This window comes from Lampetra fluviatilis, chromosome 33, assembly GCF_964198595.1.
Source record: "Lampetra fluviatilis chromosome 33, kcLamFluv1.1, whole genome shotgun sequence".
Lineage (NCBI taxonomy): Eukaryota > Metazoa > Chordata > Hyperoartia > Petromyzontiformes > Petromyzontidae > Lampetra > Lampetra fluviatilis.
In genome coordinates, this window is record NC_136307.1 from 12234258 (window position 1) to 12261838 (window position 27581).

A 27581-nucleotide genomic window follows, 5' to 3' on the forward strand; every position below is an offset into this window, starting at 1 on the left:
CCCGATTACGAAATGCCAATTCCCAGACGAAGCACCGACAAAACCCGGGCACATCACGGACAGAACAGGAACCCCCCCCCCCCCCCATCAAGGCCGGCACTAACGAGCGTAGCCACCACGCATGGGGAGAGTCTCTTTCACCGCCGCGTTTATTCCAGACAGCGAGCGGTCCGACACGTGTTACATTCAAAAACTCACAAAAATGCCTAGATTTAGTGCCTCGTCTGTACGTTTTTACTTTACATTTTCGTCATGCATAGAGATATGTTTCGTACATTTAGGGATTCACATTCAGAATTGAGATTACAGGTAACAGCTACTTGGCATGCATTCTGGGTGAAACATAAGTAGGTGGCGGTGGGGGAGGACAGCGCAGAAGAGCTTTCATGGCCCGGGGTGCTGGCCAGGTAGAGGGGAGCGGGTGGGGGAGTGGTGCAACGGCACTACGATGCGTGCCCAGCGGGGACTACGATGCGTGCCCAGCGGGGTCTACAGGGGTTCAGCAGTCAGGGTTCTAGCGGCAGCCCGGCGGCAGCTACTCTGTGCTTTCACAAGAATCGCCGTAAATCACACGAACCAGCAGCCCGTGCAAGCGGTGGCCCAGGCCCGGCCGGCGTGGCCGCCAGAGACCAGGGGCTGGCGGGGTTGGAGAGGGGGCGGAAGAGGCCCCTGTGGCCACCCGGCCTGATTGTGCTCCCTGGCGGTCGGGCCCCGGGTCTCTGGACCCTGGGCTGAGGGGGGACGGTGACAGAGAGAGGAGCGCGAAGCCAGGGCCCGGCCAGCTTCTTAAATCCACCCGGGGGGGGTAGGGGACGACGACGAGCAACGGCTAAACAATACGACGCCTCCAAAATGAAACGGTTAGTACTGACACGGACGTGTGTGTAACAAACGCACTGGTATATACTGACGGTGTGTACTGTATATATACTGCAGGTATCAACAAAGGAGTGAGTGAATCAACGAAGAGATGCTTTTGTCTGTGCGCGACTTGCGACAGGCGAGTGCAGGGCGGGCTGCGGCCGAGCCCGAGGGTGGTGCTGTAAATAAATAAATAAACGAGCTCGTTTTTTGCGCCCTTTTAAAAAGTTGCTACATTTCAAGACGTTACATCTTGCTGGTCCCAGTCATTATTTACAACATGTAAAATTAACTAACTTAAAGCATTCTTTTCTTATTCTTCGAATTTGTCAGTAACCTCTCTGCATTACGAGCGGCGTTGCATCTTGACTGCCAGCGTGGCAATCCGCCAGTCGCCTCTGCCGTGTTTGCTGCTCGCGGTGAACTGGTGTGCTGTGTGCTCCTCCACACGGGACGGCATGCTCGTCTAAAGCTATGGTAAGACACCTTACACGATGTGCGGCATAAGAAAAGGAGGTTTGGGGGTTGGGTGGGGTCACCGACGGTGGGAAGGGGATGTTGCGGGGGGGGGGGGGCACGGCCCGGGCCCCCCCATCCTCTAGCCACTGCCCAAGATCTTGGTGGCGCGTGTGTTGGCCTCCTTGATGCGGGCCTCGTTGGAATCGGCCTGCGGAGGGGTGGGGGTGGTGGGGACGGATATTGTCACAATTCACCTGCAGGCTCGCCGAAGACTGACAAAGCAAAAGACGTAATGATACAAGAACAAAGATCCCCCCCCCCCTGTATAGCCTTGACAGACTGTTGGGGCAAGTGCTGTTAGCAAGCACCGATGAAGGCCGGCACAGCACACGAGGGGGTGCGGTAGCCAGGAGCACGCCCTGCCGCCTTTGTATCCCCATTGGCGATGTTTACACACCGCACCAGGTACTCATTTGAGGCTGAGTCGACCTCGCGGAGGCCCAGGACCGACTCAGGTTATCGTCACCGGTATTGGCCGTGAGCAGGAATCGAACTCGTGTTCGTAGTGCAGCGTGCTAACCGTTGCACTTCCGCTCCCCCCCACCACCAAGACAAAGATCCCCCGTATAGCCTTCACAGACTGTTGGGGGGCATGCTGGTGGTGAGCACGATGGGTGGGGCTGTGCGGAAGTCCGTGTCCCTTGTTGGGTGCGACGAGCGGGCGCGAGAACCGCCCTCCGTTGGGACTCTGAAGACAACTCGGCATCTCTGGCTCGGCTTCAGTTCCTCTGCACCCCGGGTCACGCTTTGCTGAGAAATGCGACTGGCAAGAGCTGTTGTCACCCCCTCGTGCGTGCAGGGAGTGTGACTCTTTATGCGGTGCTAGGGTACAAGAGGTGCCCTCCCCCCACGCGTGGCGAACTCGATAGGGTGTTTGGTCTACTCTTTCACATTGGCCAGTCATAGTGGGGGGACACACATTACCCCACCGTGTTCGACCTGTCAATCAACTGTGGTGAACCCATTTATACCGCGGGGTGGAGAGTGGGGAGGCAGCGGTGTGTGGGGCGGGGGGGCAGTTGAGAAACTTTCACTATTTATTTCAACTGCCGCTCCGGAAGATGGAAGCGAACCGAACCGGCGATCAAGCGCAGCGTGGGAACCGTTTACAGCGCCCCCGCTGCGGCAGTACAACATGGGCAAGTGAGAGAGACCACGTGTCCTGCAGCGCCCACTTGCCCCCCCCCCCCACAACTCGCAACTCCGCGTGGACACGGGGATTAAAGGCAAGCGGGGACGCTCACGGTAGAGACTGCAAACTATTGTTAGCGCAACACCTTCAGCCTCGCACTTCCCCCCCCGCCCTGCATCGTAGTCCCCCAGAAGCACCCCACCCTCCCACCCATGAGACGGGGCCCCCGGGCTTGAAGACTGGTGCTGCCCATGAACTGGGTGACCGGCTCTGGTCTGAAGATACACGACTCTTGGTGAGGGGGGGTGGGGGGGGCATGGCGTGGTGAGGCGTGGTGCGGCGTGGTGAGGCATGGTGAGGTATGGTGTGGTGCGACATGGTAATGTGTGGTGAGGTGTGGTATGGTGTTGCGTGGTGAGGCATGGTGAGGTATGGTGTGGTGCGACATGGTAATGTGTGGTGCGGCGTGGTGAGGTATGGTGTGGTGCGACATGGTAAGGTGTGGTGTGGTATGGTGTGGTGAGGCGTGGTGCAGCGTGGTGAGGCATGGTGAGTTATGGTGTGGTGCGACATGGTAATGTGTGGTGCGGCGTGGTGAGGTGTGGTGTGGTGTTGCATGGTGAGGCATGGTGAGGTATGGTGTGATGCGACATGGTAATGTGTGGTGTGGCGTGGTGAGGTATGGTGTGGTGCGACATGGTAAGGTGTGGTATGGTGTGGTGAGGCGTGGTGCGGCGTGGTGAGGCATGGTGAGGTATGGTCTGGCGCGACATGGTAATGTGTGGTGCGGCGTGGTGAGGTGTGGTGTGGTGTACATTGTAATGTGTGGTGCGGCGTGGCATGGTGTGGTGCTACATGGTAAGATGTGGTGCGGCATGGTGTGGCAATGGTGGTGCGGTGGGGGTGGTGCGGCTCGTACCATGTTGGTGATGCGCTCCAGCTGGCGGTTCTGCGTGTCGATCTCGTTGCCCATGTCGAGCGCCATGTGGCGTAGGTTGCCGATGATGCCGCTCACCTGCTCCAGGTTATCGTCCATCTCGGTCTCGCGTGCGTCGTTGGTCACCCTGCACACCAGTTGCGGGCGGCCGTGTCACGGGTAGTTGACGTCGCAACACGAGTCGCTATCATCGCCGTGCTTAATTACGCAGAAACGCCTGAGCCTCAAGACCCTATTTCAAGGCGTATCCTGCTCAGGTTTGCAATTGGATGGCGATGTTGATAAACTTTCAAGCAAATTTTTTTTTTATTTCACTAGATAAGGCCCACTGAGCTAGAAGCGACCTGGCCAAAATGATCACTCAGCCAAGTGGCTTATCGTGTGGAAATGTACAGCAGCCATGTTTCTAAATGTGGAAGAAAAAAAATCCACGCGACGGGAGGACACGCAAACTCCAAGTGTACAGGCGTCAGGGTCATGATCGAACCCACGACCTCCTGTATACCAGGCGAGGTAGTTAACACATCGCCACTGTGGCACCTAATTATACACCGAATTAAGAACATTTACAAATAACGTTTCAAAGTTGGTAAATTTTAATCGTGACGTCGGCACACAATGGCCTCCTCATCTCCCAGTGACTTCACGGGATCCACAGCGTCCATGGTGATGCAGCCGGCGGCGTACGTTGTGGTTAACACATCGCTTGTTGGGTTCAATCATTGCCCTGGGTGACCCATTTCGACTGTACGAAAATAAATCAGCAGATTGTACACGCTGCTGTACGTCTATCATCATTAAAACAAAACTACGCATCGCATCAGCCACACGGCCTTCCAGCAGCATTGGTTCAACAAAAGGAAACTGGACCGGCTTTGGCATTCAGCGTCTCATCAGCAACCAATGCTGGCGAACTGCCAGGTGTTCATTTGCAGATCTGGGTCCCTGTTCGGTGCAAGACTACGCGAGCCCTGTGCCAGTGTTGCCTTAAGCAGGGCGCAAAGTGCCAACTGCAAGACCCGCAGCGCTCTTGTGTGTTTATCTCTCCTATACTTTGCACTCATATCGTGTTTTTGTATCGCTTGGTTGTTGTAACGTTCTGACCTCGTGCACCTACTGGACATGAAAAGAAAAGCTTCATAGCTCATCGGATTCCTTCTGCAGTATAAATGTTTGTATTCTGGTCTGGGACAACTGACGGAGCGGTTTAGAACGTCGCCACGTACTTCCGGATGTAGCCGCCGCTCATGGCCATCTGCTCCCGCTCGTCGCAGACGCGTGCTGGCTGGCTGGACACAACGCCATCCTCTTTCTTGCCCCACACCTTCTTGTAGGCGTCGCCAGACTCGAAATTCTTTAGCCTGGAGGGGATTGCAGGGGAACAGCCGCAGCACAGCGAGGGGCCGTGAGCTCCCAGGGGGCAAGGCCAGGATGCGGGGGAGAGGAGGGGATGAATGATTGCTGCGCAGAGGGACACGTGGGGACATTTGGGAGGCACAAACGGGAATAATGGAGGCACCTAGCAGCTGGGGTGAGTGACTATGCACACGTGAGGCGTACGGCAGAACGAGTTGGCAAGCAGACTGCCCAGGTCGGGGGGGGGGGTGCAGGGAGCCCTAGTGTGGTTTATTTTGCGCGTGTACATGTGTGCGTGCCTGTGTGTGCGTGCTTGTGTGTGCGTGCTTGTGTGTGCGTGCGTGCTTGTGTGTGCGTGTACGTGTGTGCGTGTACGTGTGTGCGTGTACGTGTGTGCGTGTACGTGTGTGCGTGTACGTGTGTGCGTGCTTGTGTGTGCGTGCTTGTGTGTGCGTGCTTGTGTGTGCGTGCTTGTGTGTGCGTGCTTGTGTGTGCGTGCTTGTGTGTGCGTGCTTGTGTGTGCGTGTACGTGTGTGTGTGCTTGTGTGTGCGTGCTTGTGTGTGCGTGCTTGTGTGTGCGTGTACGTGTGTGCGTGCTTGTGTGTGCGTGCTTGTGTGTGCGTGTACGTGTGTGCGTGCTTGTGTGTGCTTGCTTGTGTGTGCGTGCTTGTGTGTGCGTGTACGTGTGTGCGTGTACGTGTGTGCGTGCTTGTGTGTGCGTGTACGTGTGTGCGTGCTTGTGTGTGTACGTGTGTGCGTGCTTGTGTGTGCGTGCTTGTGTGTGCGTGCTTGTGTGTGCGTGTACGTGTGTGCATGCTTGTGTGTGCGTGCTTGTGTGTGCGTGTACGTGTGTGCGTGCTTGTGTGTGCGTGCTTGTGTGTGCTTGTGTGTGCGTGCTTGTGTGTGCGTGTACGTGTGTGCGTGCTTGTGTGTGCGTGCTTGTGTGTGCGTGTACGTGTGTGCTTGTACGTGTGTGCGTGCTTGTGTGTGCGTGCTTGTGTGCGCGTGCTTGTGTGTGCTTGTGTGTGCGTGCTTGTGTGTGCGTGTACGTGTGTGCGTGTACGTGTGTGCGTGCTTGTGTGTGCGTGCTTGCGTGTGCGTGCTTGTGTGTGCGTGCTTGTGTGCGCGTGCTTGTGTGTGCGTGTACGTGTGTGCGTGCTTGTGTGTGCGTGCTTGTGTGTGCATGTACGTGTGTGCGTGTGTGCGTGCTTGTGTGTGCGTGCTTGTGTGTGCGTGCTTGTGTGTGCGTGTACGTGTGTGCGTGCTTGTGTGTGCGTGCTTGTGTGTGCGTGCTTGTGTGTGCGTGCTTGTGTGTGCGTGCTTGTGTGTGCGTGCTTGTGTGTGCGTGCTTGTGTGTGCGTGTACGTGTGTGCATGCTTGTGTGTGCGTGCTTGTGTGCGCGTGTACGTGTGTGCGTGCTTGTGTGTGCGTGTACGTGTGTGCGTGCTTGTGTGTGCGTGTACGTGTGTGCGTGTACGTGTGTGCGTGCTTGTGTGTGCGTTTACGTGTGTGCGTGCTTGTGTGTGCGTGTACGTGTGTGCGTGTACGTGTGTGCGTGCTTGTGTGTGCGTGCTTGTGTGTGCGTGCTTGTGTGTGCGTGCTTGTGTGTGCGTGCTTGTGTGTGCGTGCTTGTGTGTGCGTGTACGTGTGTACGTGTACGTGTGTGCGTGCTTGTGTGTGCGTGCTTGTGTGTGCGTGCTTGTGTGTGCGTGCTAGTGTGTGCGTGCTTGTGTGTGCGTGCTTGTGTGTGCGTGTACGTGTGTGCGTGCTTGTGTGTGCGTGCTTGTGTGTGCGTGCTTGTGTGTGCGTGTACGTGTGTGCGTGCTTGTGTGTGCGTGTACGTGTGTGCGTGCTTGTGTGTGCGTGTACGTGTGTGCGTGCTTGTGTGTGCGTGTACGTGTGTGCGTGCTTGTGTGTGCGTGCTTGTGTGTGCGTGCTTGTGTGTGCGTGTACGTGTGTGCATGCTTGTGTGTGCGTGCTTGTGTGTGCGTGTACATGTGTGCGTGCTTGTGTGTGTGTGCTTGTGTGTGCTTGTGTGTGCGTGCTTGTGTGTGCGTGTACGTGTGTGCGTGCTTGTGTGTGCGTGCTTGTGTGTGCGTGTACGTGTGTGCGTGTACGTGTGTGCGTGCTTGTGTGTGCGTGCTTGTGTGCGCGTGCTTGTGTGTGCTTGTGTGTGCGTGCTTGTGTGTGCGTGTACGTGTGTGCGTGTACGTGTGTGCGTGCTTGTGTGTGCGTGCTTGCGTGTGCGTGCTTGTGTGTGCGTGCTTGTGTGCGCGTGCTTGTGTGTGCGTGTACGTGTGTGCGTGCTTGTGTGTGCGTGCTTGTGTGTGCATGTACGTGTGTGCGTGTGTGCGTGCTTGTGTGTGCGTGCTTGTGTGTGCGTGCTTGTGTGTGCGTGTACGTGTGTGCGTGCTTGTGTGTGCGTGTATGTGTGTGCGTGCTTGTGTGTGCGTGCTTGTGTGTGCGTGCTTGTGTGTGCGTGCTTGTGTGTGCGTGCTTGTGTGTGCGTGTACGTGTGTGCGTGCTTGTGTGTGCGTGCTTGTGTGCGCGTGTACGTGTGTGCGTGCTTGTGTGTGCGTGTACGTGTGTGCGTGCTTGTGTGTGCGTGTACGTGTGTGCGTGTACGTGTGTGCGTGCTTGTGTGTGCGTTTACGTGTGTGCGTGCTTGTGTGTGCGTGTACGTGTGTGCGTGCTTGTGTGTGCGTGCTTGTGTGTGCGTGCTTGTGTGTGCGTGCTTGTGTGTGCGTGCTTGTGTGTGCGTGCTTGTGTGTGCGTGCTTGTGTGTGCGTGTACGTGTGTGCGTGTACGTGTGTGCGTGCTTGTGTGTGCGTGCTTGTGTGTGCGTGCTTGTGTGTGCGTGCTTGTGTGTGCGTGCTTGTGTGTGCGTGTACGTGTGTGCGTGCTTGTGTGTGCGTGCTTGTGTGTGCGTGCTTGTGTGTGCGTGTACGTGTGTGCGCGCTTGTGTGTGCGTGTACGTGTGTGCGTGCTTGTGTGTGCGTGTACGTGTGTGCGTGCTTGTGTGTGCGTGTACGTGTGTGCATGCTTGTGTGTGCGTGCTTGTGTGTGCGTGTACATGTGTGCGTGCTTGTGTGTGCGTGCTTGTGTGTGCTTGTGTGTGCGTGCTTGTGTGTGCGTGTACGTGGGTGCGTGCTTGTGTGTGCGTGCTTGTGTGTGCGTGTACGTGTGTGCGTGTACGTGTGTGCGTGCTTGTGTGTGCGTGCTTGTGTGCGCGTGCTTGTGTGTGCTTGTGTGTGCGTGCTTGTGTGTGCTTGTGTGTGCGTGTACGTGTGTGCGTGCTTGTGTGTGCGTGCTTGCGTGTGCGTGCTTGTGTGTGCGTGCTTGTGTGCGCGTGCTTGTGTGTGCGTGTACGTGTGTGCGTGCTTGTGTGTGCGTGCTTGTGTGTGCATGTACGTGTGTGCGTGTGTGCGTGCTTGTGTGTGCGTGCTTGTGTGTGCGTGCTTGTGTGTGCGTGTACGTGTGTGCGTGCTTGTGTGTGCGTGCTTGCGTGTGCGTGCTTGTGTGTGCGTGCTTGTGTGCGCGTGCTTGTGTATGCGTGTACGTGTGTGCGTGCTTGTGTGTGCGTGCTTGTGTGTGCATGTACGTGTGTGCGTGTGTGCGTGCTTGTGTGTGCGTGCTTGTGTGTGCGTGCTTGTGTGTGCGTGCTTGTGTGTGCGTGTACGTGTGTGCGTGCTTGTGTGTGCGTGCTTGTGTGCGCGTGTACGTGTGTGCGTGCTTGTGTGTGCGTGTACGTGTGTGCGTGCTTGTGTGTGCATGTACGTGTGTGCGTGTACGTGTGTGCGTGTACGTGTGTGCGTGCTTGTGTGTGCGTGCTTGTGTGTGCGTGCTTGTGTGTGCGTGCTTGTGTGTGCGTGTACGTGTGTGCGTGCTTGTGTGTGCGTGTACGTGTGTGTGTGCTTGTGTGTGCATGTACGTGTGTGCGTGTGTGCGTGCTTGTGTGTGCGTGCTTGTGTGTGCGTGCTTGTGTGTGCGTGTACATGTGTGCGTGTACGTGTGTGCGTGCTTGTGTGTGCGTGCTTGTGTGTGCGTGCTTGTGTGTGCGTGCTTGTGTGTGCGTGCTTGTGTGTGCGTGTACGTGTGTGCGTGCTTGTGTGTGCGTGTACGTGTGTGTGTGCTTGTGTGTGCGTGTACGTGTGTGCGTGCTTGTGTGTGCGTGCTTGTGTGTGCGTGTAAGTGTGTGCGTGCTTGTGTGTGCGTGCTTGTGTGTGCGTGTACGTGTGTGCGTGCTTGTGTGTGCGTGCTTGTGTGTGCGTGCTTGTGTGTGCGTGTACGTGTGTGCGTGCTTGTGTGTGCGTGCTTGTGTGAGCGTGTACGTGTGTGCGTGCTTGTGTGTGCGTGCTTGTGTGTGCGTGCTTGTGTGTGCGTGTACGTGTGTGCGTGCTTGTGTGTGCGTGCTTGTGTGTGCGTGCTTGTGTGTGCGTGCTTGTGTGTGTGTGCTTGTGTGTGCGTGTACGTGTGTGCGTGCTTGTGTGTGCGTGCTTGTGTGTGCGTGCTTGTGTGTGTGTGCTTGTGTGTGCGTGTACGTGTGTGCGTGCTTGTGTGTGCGTGCTTGTGTGTGCGTGCTTGTGTGTGCGTGTACGTGTGTGCGTGCTTGTGTGTGCGTGCTTGTGTGCGCGTGTACGTGTGTGCGTGCTTGTGTGTGCGTGTACGTGTGTGCGTGCTTGTGTGTGCATGTACGTGTGTGCGTGTACGTGTGTGCGTGTACGTGTGTTCGTGCTTGTGTGTGCGTGCTTGTGTGTGCGTGCTTGTGTGTGCGTGCTTGTGTGTGCGTGTACGTGTGTGCGTGCTTGTGTGTGCGTGTACGTGTGTGTGTGCTTGTGTGTGCATGTACGTGTGTGCGTGTGTGCGTGCTTGTGTGTGCGTGCTTGTGTGTGCGTGCTTGTGTGTGCGTGTACATGTGTGCGTGTACGTGTGTGCGTGCTTGTGTGTGCGTGCTTGTGTGTGCGTGCTTGTGTGTGCGTGCTTGTGTGTGCGTGCTTGTGTGTGCGTGTACGTGTGTGCGTGCTTGTGTGTGCGTGTACGTGTGTGTGTGCTTGTGTGTGCGTGTACGTGTGTGCGTGCTTGTGTGTGCGTGCTTGTGTGTGCGTGTACGTGTGTGCGTGCTTGTGTGTGCGTGCTTGTGTGTGCGTGTACGTGTGTGCGTGCTTGTGTGTGCGTGCTTGTGTGTGCGTGCTTGTGTGTGCGTGTACGTGTGTGCGTGCTTGTGTGTGCGTGCTTGTGTGTGCGTGTACGTGTGTGCGTGCTTGTGTGTGCGTGCTTGTGTGTGCGTGCTTGTGTGTGCGTGTACGTGTGTGCGTGCTTGTGTGTGCGTGCTTGTGTGTGCGTGCTTGTGTGTGCGTGCTTGTGTGTGCGTGCTTGTGTGTGCGTGTACGTGTGTGCGTGCTTGTGTGTGCGTGCTTGTGTGTGCGTGCTTGTGTGTGTGTGCTTGTGTGTGCGTGTACGTGTGTGCGTGCTTGTGTGTGCGTGCTTGTGTGTGCGTGCTTGTGTGTGCGTGCTTGTGTGTGCGTGTACGTGTGTGCGTGCTTGTGTGTGCGTGTACGTGTGTGCGTGCTTGTGTGTGCGTGTACGTGTGTGCGTGCTTGTGTGTGCGTGTACGTGTGTGCGTGCTTGTGTGTGTACGTGTGTGCGTGCTTGTGTGTGCGTGCTTGTGTGTGCGTGTACGTGTGTGCATCCTTGTGTGTGCGTGCTTGTGTGTGCGTGTACGTGTGTCCGTGCTTGTGTGTGCGTGCTTGTGTGTGCTTGTGTGTGCGTGCTTGTGTGTGCGTGTACGTGTGTGCGTGCTTGTGTGTGCGTGCTTGTGTGTGCGTGTACGTGTGTGCGTGTACGTGTGTGCGTGCTTGTGTGTGCGTGCTTGTGTGCGCGTGCTTGTGTGTGCTTGTGTGTGCGTGCTTGTGTGTGCGTGTACGTGTGTGCGTGTACGTGTGTGCGTGCTTGTGTGTGCGTGCTTGCGTGTGCGTGCTTGTGTGTGCGTGCTTGTGTGCGCGTGCTTGTGTGTGCGTGTACGTGTGTGCGTGCTTGTGTGTGCATGCTTGTGTGTGCATGTACGTGTGTGCGTGTGTGCGTGCTTGTGTGTGCGTGCTTGTGTGTGCGTGCTTGTGTGTGCGTGTACGTGTGTGCGTGCTTGTGTGTGCGTGTATGTGTGTGCGTGCTTGTGTGTGCGTGCTTGTGTGTGCGTGCTTGTGTGTGCGTGCTTGTGTGTGCGTGTACGTGTGTGCGTGCTTGTGTGTGCGTGCTTGTGTGCGCGTGTACGTGTGTGCGTGCTTGTGTGCGCGTGTACGTGTGTGCGTGCTTGTGTGTGCGTGTACGTGTGTGCGTGTACGTGTGTGCGTGCTTGTGTGTGCGTTTACGTGTGTGCGTGCTTGTGTGTGCGTGTACGTGTGTGTGTGTACGTGTGTGCGTGCTTGTGTGTGCGTGCTTGTGTGTGCGTGCTTGTGTGTGCGTGCTTGTGTGTGCGTGCTTGTGTGTGCGTGCTTGTGTGTGCGTGCTTGTGTGCGCGTGCTTGTGTGCGCGTGCTTGTGTGCGCGTGCTTGTGTGCGCGTGCTTGTGTGTGCGTGTACGTGTGTGCGTGCTTGTGTGTGCGTGCTTGTGTGTGCGTGCTTGTGTGTGCATGCTTGTGTGTGCGTGCTTGTGTGCGCGTGCTTGTGTGTGCGTGTACGTGTGTGCGTGCTTGTGTGTGCGTGCTTGTGTGTGCGTGTACGTGTGTGCGTGTACGTGTGTGCGTGCTTGTGTGTGCGTGCGTACTTTTCGCAAGGGCAGCTGCACAGACCGCAGCACTTGCCCAGGTCAGATAGGTTCTTCTCGGCCTCCTTCATGTCCTTGTTGATTTGGTCGAGGCCCTCCTCAATGCGCTCCAGTTGCTCTGCAGGGAATTGGTATTTAAGCGTCTGGTCTTGGCAATAATCTCTCCTCTTTCAGGAACAGCGTTTGCATTTCACACGCGAGTTCTCTCGCATCCGCTCGTAATCCACTTGCGAGTTTCCGGGTCGGGCTGTTCATCGCCACCCACTACTTGCCGGCGTGTTCAGGAGTTGAATTGAAAGAATAAATGTTCGGCACGCAGCCCAGCCTGGGAAAACCGCACTTGGGGAAAACTAATATTTATCTTGAAGGATTCGGAGACGCACTGAAACGTACAACGGGAAATGAATGCCCATCGGCTGCAAACGGAAACAATGCCAATTGACTGCGTTGGAAAAAAAAGCAATGCCCAATAGACTATTTGGGAATTCTGTTTCCCATTATAGTCCATGGGGCGTTCTGTTTCTCTGTTATTCGTGTAAGCCTGACCCAAGGGGTTTTGGCATGGTGGGGTGTTTGAGGTTCGTGGTCAACTGGGGCTGTGTTGATGCTGTGGCGTTCCAACAGGGCCTCACCTCCTTGCTCGTCCAGCATGACCAGCGTGCGTATCCCAGCATCTTTGCTCTATGCACAGGGAGTTGCATCGAAGGCAAAAAGGGCACGAAGCGACGGGAGGGGTGGGGGGCAGAGACAGCAACGATAAATCATGAGCCGCTGAACCCGAATATGCCAATGGATACAAATAGGGTCACCACCTGTTCGTGTTTGACCCAGTTGGTCTGGGAAATTGCCATTTGTGTTGGGGTGGCTGCAGGAAGTGATTTGTAGCGGGTTCTGGTACCGGTATTGTTACAGGATACTGAACTTTTGATCGATGCAAGGTGACCGAGAAATCTAACGACCATTCTACGACTAAACTATTTTTATTTTACCAGGTCAGGCCCACTGAGCTACGTAGCTCTTTTTCAGAAGCGACTTGGCCACAAATGATAGCTCAACGAAGTGGCCTTATCACGTGGAAATGTATAGCAGCCAAAGACTCTAAACGCATGTTTCTAAGGAGGGCGTGGAGAAAAACCCTCGGGACCACGGGGAGAACATGCGTACAGGCGTCAGGGTCGGGATTGAACCTCCGACCGCCTGTATACCAGGCGAGGTAGTTAACATCTCGCCACCGGGATTGAGCCTGGCTAACACGGCTTAGGAGCTACAGGTGTTGCAGGGTTGGGGTTGGCTGCCAGGTGGTCAGGAGACAAGTTTCGTAATGGATTCTTGAATCTGTTTGTGCAGAGCTGTGAGTGTCACCCCCTCACATTCAGCGTGGGTTTTCTCCGGGTTTTTCGGTTTATTCTCACATGAAGCCAAACACTCGTTTTTGGAATTTTCCAAACGTCCTAATGTGGCAGGACCCTCCTGAAACAGGCTTGAGACTCGGTGAGGCTCCCATAGTAAACTTAATGACTATCATTATTTTTACTATGACGAGCCTTTTGCCCGTCCTGGGTCGGAAGCAGTAATATTTACGAAAAAACTGTGCAGAGTATAATTGTATCTTGTGTAAATTTAATGGCAGTGAATCTTGCACAAAAGTCTGTCATCAAACACTTCACTGCAGTTCACTGTAGCACTGTATAGACCCGACCTTCAATTTGCTCAAATTCACTGCTCTGATACTTTATTCTCTTCTGCTTTCGGTCGCTGGGGTTGAAATTAATTGGAAATCGATACGATATCTGGAAAATCACCGTGAAATGTCTATTTTACCATACTGTAGAAGCATAAATTAGACTTACCTTTTGTCTCAAGTGCTGAAGAAATAAATAAAGACACCAAATCTACTTTGTTGCTGCGTAGAATAATTTATTAGATTCACTTTCAATAAAGAAACGTGAAAGTTAAAGCGAATTTGCGGAAAAAAAAATCCTTCCGCTCGACCTTCTGCGTGAGTGTAAAAATCCACCCACTCATGAATATTAATCACGGGGGGGGGGGGGGGGTGCGGCATGTGGAGTGACGTCACACGCGTTACACACAGACATACATTCTTGGCTCATTATCGTAGTACGGTAATCTCAAGGTGCATGTAACACATGCAGGCAATGTTACCTGCTGCTATGCCCAGCATTACATTTTCAGATATTTGTAAATCTCTCATCGGACGAAGGCCTCCTCCTCCTCACTCGCTTTCGGTCATCGAGATTGTTTGACCATACTTCACTACCCTGGTCAGTGGGGGTCAGTGCAAGCCTTTCTCTCGTTGATCCTCCCCCCACGCGCCCCACCACTGGAAATTTGAGAGATCGCTCCGTTGCCCCCAACACCCCCTGGGTGGCATCTTCACGTCTCGCGACAGCGTCAGAGTTGCGTGCCACTCGCGACCGGGGTTCACGCGGTGCTAACCCGTTGCGCGGAGGAGACGTGTGGCCATACTTCACCGCGTTAGCCAGTGGCTGGTGACGACTACGATGGCGACACTCATGATGATGATGACTTCTCATCTCCTTTGCGATGAAAACAGCTGCGCCGCGGAAGTGTCCCGGGGGGGGGGGGGGGTGTAGCAGGGCTGCGATGATTGTTTTTTCTGCGGCGCTCGGGAAAGATTAAGCCGCGCGCCGGGCGCTTGCAGACAACTTTGCTAAAAATACTCTCTCGGTGTTTAGACTTAATCACGCGGCATTTGGCACTCGCAACGCATCCAGTGTAGGAGATATTGGGGCTGATGATTTGCGAATGGCTCAAGTTACAGGTCGATTCTGTGTAACTGGATGGCGAGAACTCGAAGAGACCAGGATGAGTCATTTTGCAAGAGTGACCGCCTGGGTCACCAACGTGAGAAATGCAATAATCTAAAAAACAAGCACTACATTTTCTTGGTTCTTTCTTCTACGTGATTTTACCGAAAGAACCAATAATATGAATCCCTGCAGTCACGAATGTTTTAAAACTAAAATACAAGCACTACAGTGAAGCGAATAGGAAGCCGAGCAAAAACAACTGCGTGTGCATTCCGTGAATCTCACCTCTTCCACCAGTTGCAGCATGCGCCTGGTGCTTTCCAGAGACTGTGGGGAGAAGACGCAAGAACCAAACGTCATGCGATCGTTCAACCGAACCTCGTCCATTCTCCACCACTCATCTTCACTCAGCACTGCATTCACTGGACGTTGGGCAAACCGGAGTATTTGTTGCATAACTGGGCAAGCTGACCAAGCTTAGCCACACACTGCGAAAGTGTGAATGGGGTTGGGTGTATGGCATAGGATTAGGTAGTTGCAGACAATAATGTCGTGGGTGTGTGTGCAGGCAGGTGCTCACTAACAGCACTTTCCCCAACAGTCTGTTCAGGAAATACGGGGGATCTTTGTCTTTGTATTTTTGTGTAGACACACAGACTGAGTACAGACACAAGACAGATGTACACACACAGACACACAGAGACGTTCAGTCACAACACAGATGTACACACACACACAGACACACAGAGACGTTCAGACACAACACAGATGTACACACACACAGACACACAGAGACGTTCAGTCACAACACAGATGTACACACACACACACAGAGACGTTCAGTCACAACACAGATGTACACACAGACACACAGAGACGTGCAGACACAACACAGATGTACACACACACACAGACACATAGAGACGTTCAGACACAACACAGATGTACACACACACACAGACACACAGAGACGTTCAGACACAACACAGATGTACACACACACAGACACACAGAGACGTTCAGACACAACACAGATGTACACACACACACAGACACACAGAGACGTTCAGACACAACACAGATGTACACACACACACAGACACACAGAGACGTTCAGTCACAACACAGATGTACACAAACACACAGACACACAGAGACGTGTAGACACAACACAGATGTACACACACACAGACACACAGAGACGTTCAAACACAACACAGATGTACACACACACAGACACACAGAGACGTTCAAACACAACACAGATGTACACACACACAGACACACAGAGACGTGCAGACACAACACAGATGTACACACACACAGACACACAGAGACGTTCAGACACAACACAGATGTACACACACACACAGACACACAGAGACGTTCAGTCACAACACAGATGTACACACACACACAGACACACAGAGACGTTCAGTCACAACACAGATGTACACACACACACAGACACACAGAGACGTTCAGACACAACACAGATGTACACACACACAGACACACAGAGACGTGCAGACACAACACAGATGTACACACACAGACAGACAGACGTGCAGACACAACACAGATGTACACACACACAGACACAGAGACGTTCAGAGACAACACAGATGTACACACACACACACAGACGTGCAGACACAACACAGATGTACACACACACACAGACGTGCAGACACAACACAGATGTACACACACACAGACACATAGAGACGTTCAGACACGGGGACTGTGCTCCGCCAGCACGGCGTGGAGTGGCTGAGCTCTGGGACGGTTGGGTCGACGTCACGAGCCGGTGTCCACAGGCCGTGTTACTCACGAGTCAAATCACCTCGGGTTACCTACACTCGCTTGTGACGAATTGATCTTCCACCTCACCGGTGAGCTGAAGCAAAATGCATGCATTTGCGCGTCGTGAAACGCTCGTGGGCCACGCGACCAGTTGTTTGGCTGTCAGACGGCGGGAGGGCCTTCTACGGGGCGTATATTTGGTCAGACCGTCGTGGGTCGGCCACGACGCCTCGTCCCTGCACTGTGCCGCTTGCTCTTTAACCACGCACGTGCGCGCGGTGTCCGTGCGTGCGTGTCAGCGTGTGGTCGCGCGAGCGGCCAGCGATGAGGTCACCTCGTCGGTCAGCTGTTCGGCCTGCTGCTGCATGCCCTCCAGCTCGGTGCGCATGTCCTCCTCGGCCATCGTGACGCTTGCCAACTAGGCGGCCTCGAACGAAGAGCGCGGGGGGGGGGGTAGCGCGGCGTGGCCTTGGGGAGCCCTGTGGTCTGCGGACAGCGGGGGCACGGGAGGAGGACACGCGGATGCCTGCAGCGTCAGAGAGGCTGGCAGCGAAGCAGCATTGGGCACGGCGGAGAGGCTCGCCGCACTCGACATAATGCAGCGTCAAGCGGCATGCTTAATTGATGACCTGGTACGGAACAGCGATTCTGTCATTCGCTCAACGGTTGCCGGGCGCCTCCTCATCATTCCCTTTGTTGCTCTTCCCACGCACTTGGCTCGTCGATTCCTCCAGCGACGTTGAGGAGGGCTCGGTCTACCACCCACTGTTTGGTCTCATCCATACCACGGATCACAAAGACAAATATCCCCCGTGTCGCCTGAACAGACCCGTGGCGAGCAAGTGCTGTGAGCGAGCACCTATGAAGGCTGGCACGGCCCACGGGGGTGGGTGGCCAGCACCACGCTCGGCCGTCTCTGTCGCCCCAGTGGAGAGATTTACACACCCCATCAAGTATTGATTTGAGGCTGAGTCGGCGTAGGGGAGGCCCTGGACCGGTTCAGATAATTACCATTGGTGTTGGACTTGAGCGGGAATCGAACTCGAGTCACCGGGTTCGTAGTGCGGTGTGGTTACCTGGTACTGGCAGTAGCACTCACCCACTCACCCACCCACTCACCCACTCACTCACCCACTCACTCACTCATACACTCACCCACTCACACACTCACTCACCCACTCACTCATCCACTCACCCACCCACTCACCCACTCACTCACCCACTCACTCACTCATACACTCACCCACTCACTCACACACTCACTCACCCACTCACCCACCCACTCACTCACTCACCCACTCACTCATACACTCACTCACCCACTCACTCACCCACTCACCCACTCACTCACCCACCCACTCACCCACTCATACACTCACTCACCCACTCACTCACCCACTCACTCACCCACTTACCCACCTACTCACCCACTCACACACTCACTCACTCATGCACTCACCCACTCACTCACACACTCACTCACCCACTCACCCTCCATCGTCTCTTCCCCCCCAAGCTCTTCGAATACACATTCTTGCCCAATTCAAGACACGTGCCAATGCTCTCCGATCACAACATTAACCGTGCTGTTTGTTGCTGGCCGCTATTCGTTTCGGTCCTGTGCTCAGTGAAATAAAACTACGGCCGTCTCACCACCACGCACACCGCCCTAGCCGGCACGCTACCCACAGATGATGCAGTGACGACGCCTGCTGCTGCCACAATGTGAGACACAAAGTCAGCAGTGACACAAAGTCAGCAGTGACACAAAGTCAGCAGAGACACAAAGTCAGCGGTGACACAAAGTCAGCAGAAACACAAATTCAACAGAGACACAAAGTCAGCAGTGACACAAAGTCAGCAGTGACACAAAGTCAGAGGAGACAAAGTCAGTGGTGACACAAAGTCAGCAATGACACAAAGTCAGCAGAGACACAAAGTCAGCGGTGACACAAAGTCAGCAGAGACACAAAGTCAGCGGAGACACAAAGTCAGTGGTGACACAAAGTCAGCAGTGACACAAAGTCAGCAGAGACACAAAGTCAGCAGTGACACAAAGTCAGTGGTGACACAAAGTCAGCAGTGACACAAAGTCAGTGGTGACACAAAGTCAGCAGAGACAAAGTCAGCAGTGACACAAAGTCAGCAGTGACACAAAGTCAGCGGAGACACAAAGTCAGCGGTGACACAAAGTCAGCAGTGACACAAAGTCAGCAGAGACACAAAGTCAGTGGTGACACAAAGTCAGCGGTGACACAAAGTCAGCAGTGACACAAAGTTAGCAGAGACACAAAGTCAGCGGTGACACAAAGTCAGCAGTGACACAAAGTCAGCGGTGACACAAAGTCAGCGGAGACACAAAGTCAGCAGAGACACAAAGTCAGCGGAGACACAAAGTCAGCAGAGACACAAAGTCAGCGGTGACACAAAGTCAGCAGAGACACAAAGTCAGCGGTGACACAAAGTCAGCGGTGACACAAAGTCAGCAGTGACACAAAGTCAGTGGTGACACAAAGTCAGCGGTGACACAAAGTCAGCAGTGACACAAAGTCAGCAGAGACACAAAGTCAGCGGTGACACAAAGTCAGCAGTGACACAAAGTCAGCGGTGACACAAAGTCAGTGGAGACACAAAGTCAGCAGAGACACAAAGTCAGCAGAGACACAAAGTCAGCGGTGACACAAAGTCAGCGGTTACACAAAGTCAGCGGTGACACAAAGTCAGCGGTGACACAAAGTCAGCAGTGACACAAAGTCAGCAGAGACACAAAGTCAGCGGTGACACAAAGTCAGCAGTGACACAAAGTCAGCGGTGACACAAAGTCAGCGGAGACACAAAGTCAGCAGAGACACAAAGTCAGCGGAGACACAAAGTCAGCAGAGACACAAAGTCAGTGGTGACACAAAGTCAGCAGAGACACAAAGTCAGCAGAGACACAAAGTCAGCAGTGACACAAAGTCAGCAGAGACACAAAGTCAGCAGTGACACAAAGTCAGCAGAGACACAAAGTCAGCGGTGACACAAAGTCAGCAGTGACACAAAGTCAGCGGTGACACAAAGTCAGCGGTGACACAAAGTCAGCGGAGACACAAAGTCAGCAGAGACACAAAGTCAGCGGAGACACAAAGTCAGCGGTGACACAAAGTCAGCAGTGACACAAAGTCAGCGGTGACACAAAGTCAGCGGTTACACAAAGTCAGCAGAGACACAAAGTCAGCAGAGACACAAAGTCAGCAGTGACACAAAGTCAGCGGTGACACAAAGTCAGCGGTTACACAAAGTCAGCAGAGACACAAAGTCAGCGGTGACACAAAGTCAGCGGTGACACAAAGTCAGTGGTGACACAAAGTCAGCGGTGACACAAAGTCAGCAGTGACACAAAGTCAGCAGAGACACAAAGTCAGCGGTGACACAAAGTCAGCAGTGACACAAAGTTAGCGGTGACACAAAGTCAGCGGAGACACAAAGTCAGCGGAGACACAAAGTCAGCGGAGACACAAAGTCAGCAGAGACACAAAGTCAGCGGAGACACAAAGTCAGCGGTGACACAAAGTCAGCGGAGACACAAAGTCAGTGGTGACACAAAGTCAGCGGTGACACAAAGTCAGCAGTGACACAAAGTCAGTGGTGACACAAAGTCAGCGGTGACACAAAGTCAGCAGTGACACAAAGTCAGCAGATACACAAAGTCAGCGGTGACACAAAGTCAGCAGTGACACAAAGTCAGCGGTGACACAAAGTCAGCGGAGACACAAAGTCAGCAGTGACACAAAGTCAGTGGTGACACAAAGTCAGCGGTGACACAAAGTCAGCAGTGACACAAAGTCAGCAGAGACACAAAGTCAGCGGTGACACAAAGTCAGCGATTACACAAAGTCAGCAGTGACACAAAGTCAGCAGTGACACAAAGTCAGCGTTGACAAAGTCAGCAGTGACACAAAGTCAGCGGTGACACAAAGTCAGCGGAGACACAAAGTCAGCAGAGACACAAAGTCAGCGGAGACACAAAGTCAGCAGAGACACAAAGTCAGTGGTGACACAAAGTCAGCGGTGACACAAAGTCAGCGGTGACACAAAGTCAGCAGAGACACAAAGTCAGCGGAGACACAAAGTCAGCAGAGACACAAAGTCAGCAGTGACACAAAGTCAGCAGAGACACAAAGTCAGCGGTGACACAAAGTCAGCGGTGACACAAAGTCAGCGGAGACACAAAGTCAGCGGAGACACAAAGTCAGCGGAGACACAAAGTCAGTGGTGACACAAAGTCAGCGGTGACACAAAGTCAGCGGTGACACAAAGTCAGCAGAGACACAAAGTCAGCAGTGACACAAAGTCAGTGGTGACACAAAGTCAGCAGCGACACAAAGTCAGCAGAGACACAAAGTCAGCGGTGACACAAAGTCAGCGGTGACACAAAGTCAGCAGAGACACAAAGTCAGCGGTGACACAAAGTCAGCGGTGACACAAAGTCAGCGGTGACACAAAGTCAGCAGAGACACAAAGTCAGCGGTGACACAAAGTCAGCAGAGACACAAAGTCAGCGGTGACACAAAGTCAGCGGAGACACAAAGTCAGCAGTGACACAAAGTCAGCGGTGACACAAAGTCAGCGGAGACACAAAGTCAGTGGTGACACAAAGTCAACAGTGACACAAAGTCAGCGGAGACACAAAGTCAACAGAGACACAAAGTCAACAGTGACACAAAGTCAGTGGAGACACAAAGTCAGCGGAGACACAACGTCAGCGGTGACACAAAGTCAGCAGAGACACAAAGTCAGCGGAGATACAAAGTCAGCAGAGACACAAAGTCAGCGGTGACACAAAGTCAAAGTCAGCAGAGACACAAAGTCAGCAGAGACACAAAGTCAGCAGAGACACAAAGTCAGCAGAGACACAAAGTCAGCGGTGACACCAAGCCAGATCACAGAGCCAGATCACCAAGCCTGATCACAATATCACCCGATACTGAGCACGACTTGGCTTGGACACTCCGTGCTGCCTGGAGTGCGTGAACAGCTGAAGCAGTGCAATGCGTGCGTGAGACGACGAGTGAATTCCGAGTGGCGTGCCGCTGATATTTCATCGGCAGGGATAATGGATTTTGGGGATGAAGGAAGGGGCGGGGGGAGGGGGTGAATGGGAGAGAGAGATCGAGGCTACGTGGTGCAGTTTGGACACTGAGGATTATCCTGCCGTGGAGAGGGGAGGGGTTTGGGGGGGAGACGTGGCGGCAATTAATCAAATCCAAATCAACCACGAGCCCGGCGTCTGCACGGGGCAGGTTTTGTGATGAGAGTGCGGAGGTGGCGCTGTTGAAGATAATCGGGGGGGGGGGGGGAGTTACATGAAGCAAAGCATAAAAAAACGAAATGATGAACGAAGCAAAGTGCCGAGTACACCGAGCATCTTCTTGTTTCCTCTGATCGTGAAAAAAAGAAGAGAATCGGGCCCAGCGGTGGCTAGCGGGGGGAGGGGAGGGGGAGTCCATGCGGCGTGAAGAGGACCACAGCCGAGGTTCGGGACCAGAGCCCTGTGGACTCCGCAAACGAGAACCGTGCAGGTGCCAGGCGGCGGGTCCACCACAAGTGGCGAAGATGCCTCTTTAGTCACCGAGCTGCCATTTGATTCCACGTGAAATGGGAGCTACTCGACGGAGTCGATCCAATCACGGCGCAAGTGCGCGAGGTCATTCCGCTACACACTGACACAGCTACACGCTGACACGGCTACACACTGACACAGCTACACGCTGACACAGCTACACCCTGACACAGCTACACACTGACATAGCTACACACTGACACATTGACACAGCTACACACTGACACAGCTACACACTGACACAGCTACACGCTGACACGGCTACACACTGACACAGCTACACACTGACACAGCTACACGCTGACACAGCTACACACTGACATGGCTACACACTGACACGGCTACACACTGACACAGCTACACGCTGACACAGCCACACACTGACACAACCACACACTGAGACAGCTACACACTGACACAGCTAAACACTGACACAGTTACACGCTGACAAAGCTACACACTGACACAGTTACACGGTGACACAGCTACACACTGACACAGCTACACGCTGACACAGCTACACACTGACACAGCTATACAGCTACACGCTGACACAGCTACACACGGCTACACAGCTACACACGGCTACACACTGACATAGCTACACGCTGACACGGCTACACACTGACACAGCTACTTCGCTCACACAGCTACACACTGACACAGCTACACACTGACACGGCTACACACTGACACAGCTACTTCGCTCACACAGCTACACACTGACACAGCTACACACTGACACGGCTACACGCTGACACAGCTACACGCTCACACAGCTACACACTGACACAGCTACACGCTGACACGGCTACACGCTGACACGGCTACACGCTGACACAGCTACACACTGACACGGCTACACGCTGACACGGCTACACGCTGACACGGCTACACACTGACACAGCTACACACTGACACAGCTACACACTGACACAGCTACACGCTGACACGGCTACACGCTGACACGGCTACACACTGACACAGCTACACACTGACACGGCTACACACTGACACGGCTACAAACAGACACAGCTACACACTGATACAGCTACACACTGACACATTGACACAGCTACACACTGACACAGCTACACACTTACACAGCTAAACACTGACACAGCTACACAGCTACACGCTGACACAGCTACACACTGACACAGCTACACACGGCTATAAGCTGACATAGCTACACGCTGACACAGCTACACGCTGACACAGCTACACGCTGACACAGCTACACACTTACACAGCTACACACTGACACAGCTACACGCTGACACAGCTACACACTGACACAGCTACACACGGCTACACGCTGACACGGCTACACCCTGACACAGCTACACAATGACACAGCTACACACTGACACAGCTACACGCTGAGACAGCTACACGCTGACACAGCTACATGCTGACACACCTACACGCGGATACGGCTACACCCTGAAACAGCTACACACTGACACAGCTACACCCTGACACGGCTAAACCCTGACACAGCTACACACTGACACAGCTACACACTGACACAGCTACACCCTGACACAGCTACACCCTGACACGGCTACATACTGACACAGCGACACCTTGACACAGCTACACACTGACACAGCTACACGCTGACACGGCTACCCACTGACATGGCTACACGCTGACACGGCTACACACTGACACAGCTACACAGCTACACACTGACACGACTACACGCTGACACAGCCACACGCTGACACAGCTACACACTGACACAGCTACACACTGACACATTGACACAGCTACACACTGACACAGCTACACACTGACACAGCTATACACTGACACGGCTACACACTGACACAGATACACACTGACACATTGACACAGATACACGCTGACACAGCTACACACTGACACGGCTACACACTGACACGGCTACACACTGACACGGCTACACACTGACACGGCTACACACTGACACAGCTACACACTGACACGGCTACACACTGACACAGCTACACACAGCTACACACTGACACGGCTACACGCTGACACAGCTACACACTGACACGGCTACACACTGACACAGCTACACACTGATACGGCTACACACTGACACGGCTACACACTGACACGGCTACACGCTAACACGGCTACACGCTGACACAGCTACACACTGACACAGCTACACACAGCTACACACTGACACAGCTACACACTGACACAGCTACACACTGACCCGTCTACACACTGACACAGCTATGCGCTGACACAGCTACACACTGACACGGCTACACACTTACACAGCTACACCCTGACACAGCTACACACAGCTACACGCTGACACAGCTACACACTGACACAGCTACACACTCACACATTGACACAGCTACACACTGACACGGCTACACACTGACACAGCTACACACTGACACACTGACACGGCTACACACTGACATGGCTACACACTGACACGGCTACACACTGACACAGCTACACACTGACACAGCTACACGCTGACACAGCTACACGCTGACACAGCCACACACTGACACAGCCACACACTGACACGGCTACACACTGACACAGCTACACACTGACACAGCTACACACAGCTACACGCTAACACAGCTAAACGCTGATACAGCTACACACTGACACGGCTACACACTGACATAGTCACATTTTGATTCTCAGAGCTTAGAATGTGACCAAATGAAGCCAAGCGATGGGCTTCAGGTGCAGTCATTGGTGACGGGGCTGAAACCATCAAGCTCATCGCTCGTACAACATCCGAGCCTCCAAAATACCTCAGGGCAGAAGCTGTAAATACATCGTGCTTGGAGAACCCACCACGTCTTGTCGCTGGCCCTCAACCATGAGCAGGAGGAGTGAGAGAGGGATGGGGGTGGAGACTGTCGCCTCCAGCCTCCCCCTGAGCGTCCGCCAATTGCTGGTTCGAGAGCGGCTTCATAGGCGGAGGTGGCGACTTGATGAATCATAAACCAGAGCCGGGCAAGGCGATTTTGTGTGGAGCTGCGCTCCCATCAGCCCACGCTCTGCACTGGCGCGGGCAGCAGCTCTGACATCCCCATCACGTGCGCACGCAGTCCTCGCCTGTGCCTCCAGCAACGAGCTCAGTCCACATTGCAACCTGACTCCCACCCCCGCCTCTCCACCTCTTCCTGAAGGCATCCACCTCCTCCTGTCTGTATCCAACTCCTCTCGTCTCCCCCCTCCTCTTCTCCTTCCACCCCCTCCTCATCATATCCCCCTCCTCTCCTGTCTCCTCCTGCCTCACTCCCCCTCTTGTGTTCCTCCTATCTGCCCTCCTCTTCCTCGATGTATTCCATGTTCCTCTCGTCTGTTTACACAAAGACAAAGCTCCCTCCTATAGCCTTAACAAACTGTGGGGACAAGTGCTGTCGGGGACAAGTGCTGTCGGTGAGCACCTATGAAGGCCTGCACGGCACACGTGGAGGTGGGTGGCCAACTCCACCCCGACCGCCTTTGCCTCCCTAGTGGTAACATTTACACACCGCACCGGGTACTCATTTGAGGCTTAGTCGACCTAGGGGAGGTCCGGGAGCGGTTAAGATAATCGTCACTGGTGTTGGTTGCCGTGAGCGGGACTCGTACTGGGGTCGCCGGGTTCGTTGCGCAGCGCGCTAACCGCTGCACCACCGCTCTCCACACTACAAGACAATTTGCTTACACTCGGTCGACAAGACACGCTCCTGCAGACCGCCTCTCCTCCGTCACCAAACTAACACTGCCTTGAATAGGTGCTCGCTAACAGCACTTGCCCCAACTGCCCTTTTGAGTCTGATCTTTGTCTTTGTCGTCTCTCTGCACCTCAGCGTCGATCTCGCCACGACTCTTTCTGCCTTTACGTGTCTCCGTGTGCCCGAGAATGTACCCCCCCCCCGTATCCGCTCCCGCCCGCTTCCTCGCTCCGCGGTCCCTGTCCCATCATCTCGATGTCTGCGACGCGGTACCTCCCCGGGCCCCATGCGCCGCTGGCTCGAGACTCGCGTGGATTGAGGCATCGTCACGGCAAATCGCGGGGTTGGTTGTGCCAGAGAGAGAACTGCCTCGTCACGCCACCAAATCTGCTTCCGTATTCTAAAGCGCCCCAGTTAATCCAATCGCCCCGTCTGCTCTCCTAATGCTATTTTCTTAAATCGGGGCTTTTAGGATCAATATATCAAATAAACACGGCACAGGCGTGAATCAGCCTGCGAGCCGTCGAATTCCTCCTCGTTTCGACTCCTCCTCCTGCTGCCTGTCCACGCGCACGTGCCTGCATCATGGAAAACTCAATCTCTCAAAGACATCAGAGCAAGCGTCTCTCTCTCTCGTGGCCCCGTGCAGTCAAATTGGACGGCAATTGCACGTTGCGCTCTAAGGGGGCCTTTAACATAACGGCCCGTGTGTGAGCAAAGGGGGGCCTTGTGACCCCCAGTAGAGGGAGTTGTTCTTCTGCTAGCATCACACATCGCAAAATGGCTGACGCGCATCTCGCTGTGCGGCTTCGGTGTGCGCATGCCCCCCCCCTCCCCATCCATTCCCATTTTGTTTCCATCGCGGATTTTGTGCATTTCCAGATCGCGGCACAGAGGCCGAGAGGAGACGCAATGGCGAGATCTCCCGCACCGCCGCTCCTTTAAGCCCTGATTACTCATCCCACCCGGGTCTCCATCCCCGGGTCTCTCATCCCAGGTGGCCGCATCCCGCCCAACTGCGGCAACGCAATTTCAGCGACAGAGTCGCGTGGTCACGGAAAACACGCAACAGCAGCAGAGGCAGCAGCACTCAACAGGCAGATTTATTCCGCGGGATTTTACCCACACGACTGATTGTGATGGAACAGTCGCCCGCGTGATTGTGATTTTAGTCGTCCGCGCGATTTCCATTTCACAGTCACCCGCGTGATTGTGATTTCAGTCATTCGCGTGATTGTGATTTCACAGTCGCCCGCGTGATTGTGATTTCGCCAGTCACACCACGCGAGTGTGGCACAGGGCGCGCGTGCTGTGTCGTGCTGTGTCGCCCACTCACGGCAGCACGCGGCGTGGCCACACAAAGGCGGCGTGCGTCGCTTTGCAGGCGGTGCACGCAGCAGCAGCGCCCCCCGCGCCGTTATTGATCTCTGCTGCAGTCCCCGCCGCGCAGCTGCACCGCCCCTCCTCCTCTCGTCCGCCCCTGCCATGACGCACGGCTATGGGAAAGGGGGGCCCTACCTCCCCTCCCATTATATCCGTCCAGAAAAAGGGGGCACTCTTGTGCCCCCCCCCCCACTTCCCAGGGCAGCACCCCCCCTGCACCGTCACCCTTATCCCTCGCACGAGGCCGAGCCGTCACAACAAAGCGCGACAAATACGGAGGAGACACGCGCGGCGTCGCCTCGAGATGTCTGTTGGCAAAAAATATTCTGCACAAATCACGGGGACTCTTTGTCTCCGTGAATGCTGCAACCACAATCGCCCGCGTCCTCGCAGATTATTATTTTTTGGAACGCGCTGTTCGTTGCCGCAAAAGCCAGGCCCGAGTAGGCACATCGCGACTGGCGGCCTCGTGCGTGCACGGCGAGGAGCGGGTACCTGTAGGACGACGCAGCCTGCGGGCCGGACGCTGCCTGAGTGCCGATGGAGGAGCCGCGTAGAAGCCCGTCCTGGATGGAGCTGCGGTGGGTGCTGGGGAGAAAGAGCGGCACATAAATACGGGGAGGGGGGCACAGCCGTCGCGCCGTGCGTCACGACGCACCGAGGGCTCCATTGGCTGCCGCGCTGCATCAGCGAGGCGAGCGCAGCGCGGGCGGGATGAGCGTTGCGCTCGGCT

The 27581-nt window shown here is 54.6% G+C and overlaps 1 protein-coding gene across 1 annotated transcript; it reads right to left on the reverse strand.

Annotated features, from left to right (window-relative positions):
• Positions 1-155: 155 nt before the first annotated feature.
• LOC144944090 (synaptosomal-associated protein 25-like) lies at positions 156-27553 on the reverse strand. The gene is made up of 8 exons (XM_078872160.1): positions 27344-27553; positions 16497-16648; positions 14642-14683; positions 12197-12245; positions 11565-11682; positions 4676-4810; positions 3432-3576; positions 156-1528 (listed from the first exon to the last, which is right to left on the reverse strand). The coding sequence occupies exons 2-8, from the start codon at positions 16563-16565 to the stop codon at positions 1460-1462; spliced, it is 627 nt and encodes a 208-aa protein (XP_078728286.1). The 5' UTR covers positions 16566-16648; positions 27344-27553; the 3' UTR covers positions 156-1459.
• Between the last annotated feature and the right edge of the window lie 28 nt (positions 27554-27581).

Bases quoted from the DNA above. Each gene is read 5' to 3' on its own strand.
- LOC144944090 (XM_078872160.1), bottom strand. From the start codon at position 16,565: ATGGCCGAGGAGGACATGCGCACCGAGCTGGAGGGCATGCAGCAGCAG. The intron at 11,683-12,196 runs GTGAGGCCCTGT...AATTCCCTGCAG, and splicing joins CATGCTGGACGAGCAAGGAG to AGCAACTGGAGCGCATTGAG. The intron at 1,529-3,431 runs GTACGAGCCGCA...ACCCCTCCGCAG, and splicing joins TGGAGCGCATCACCAACATG to GCCGATTCCAACGAGGCCCG.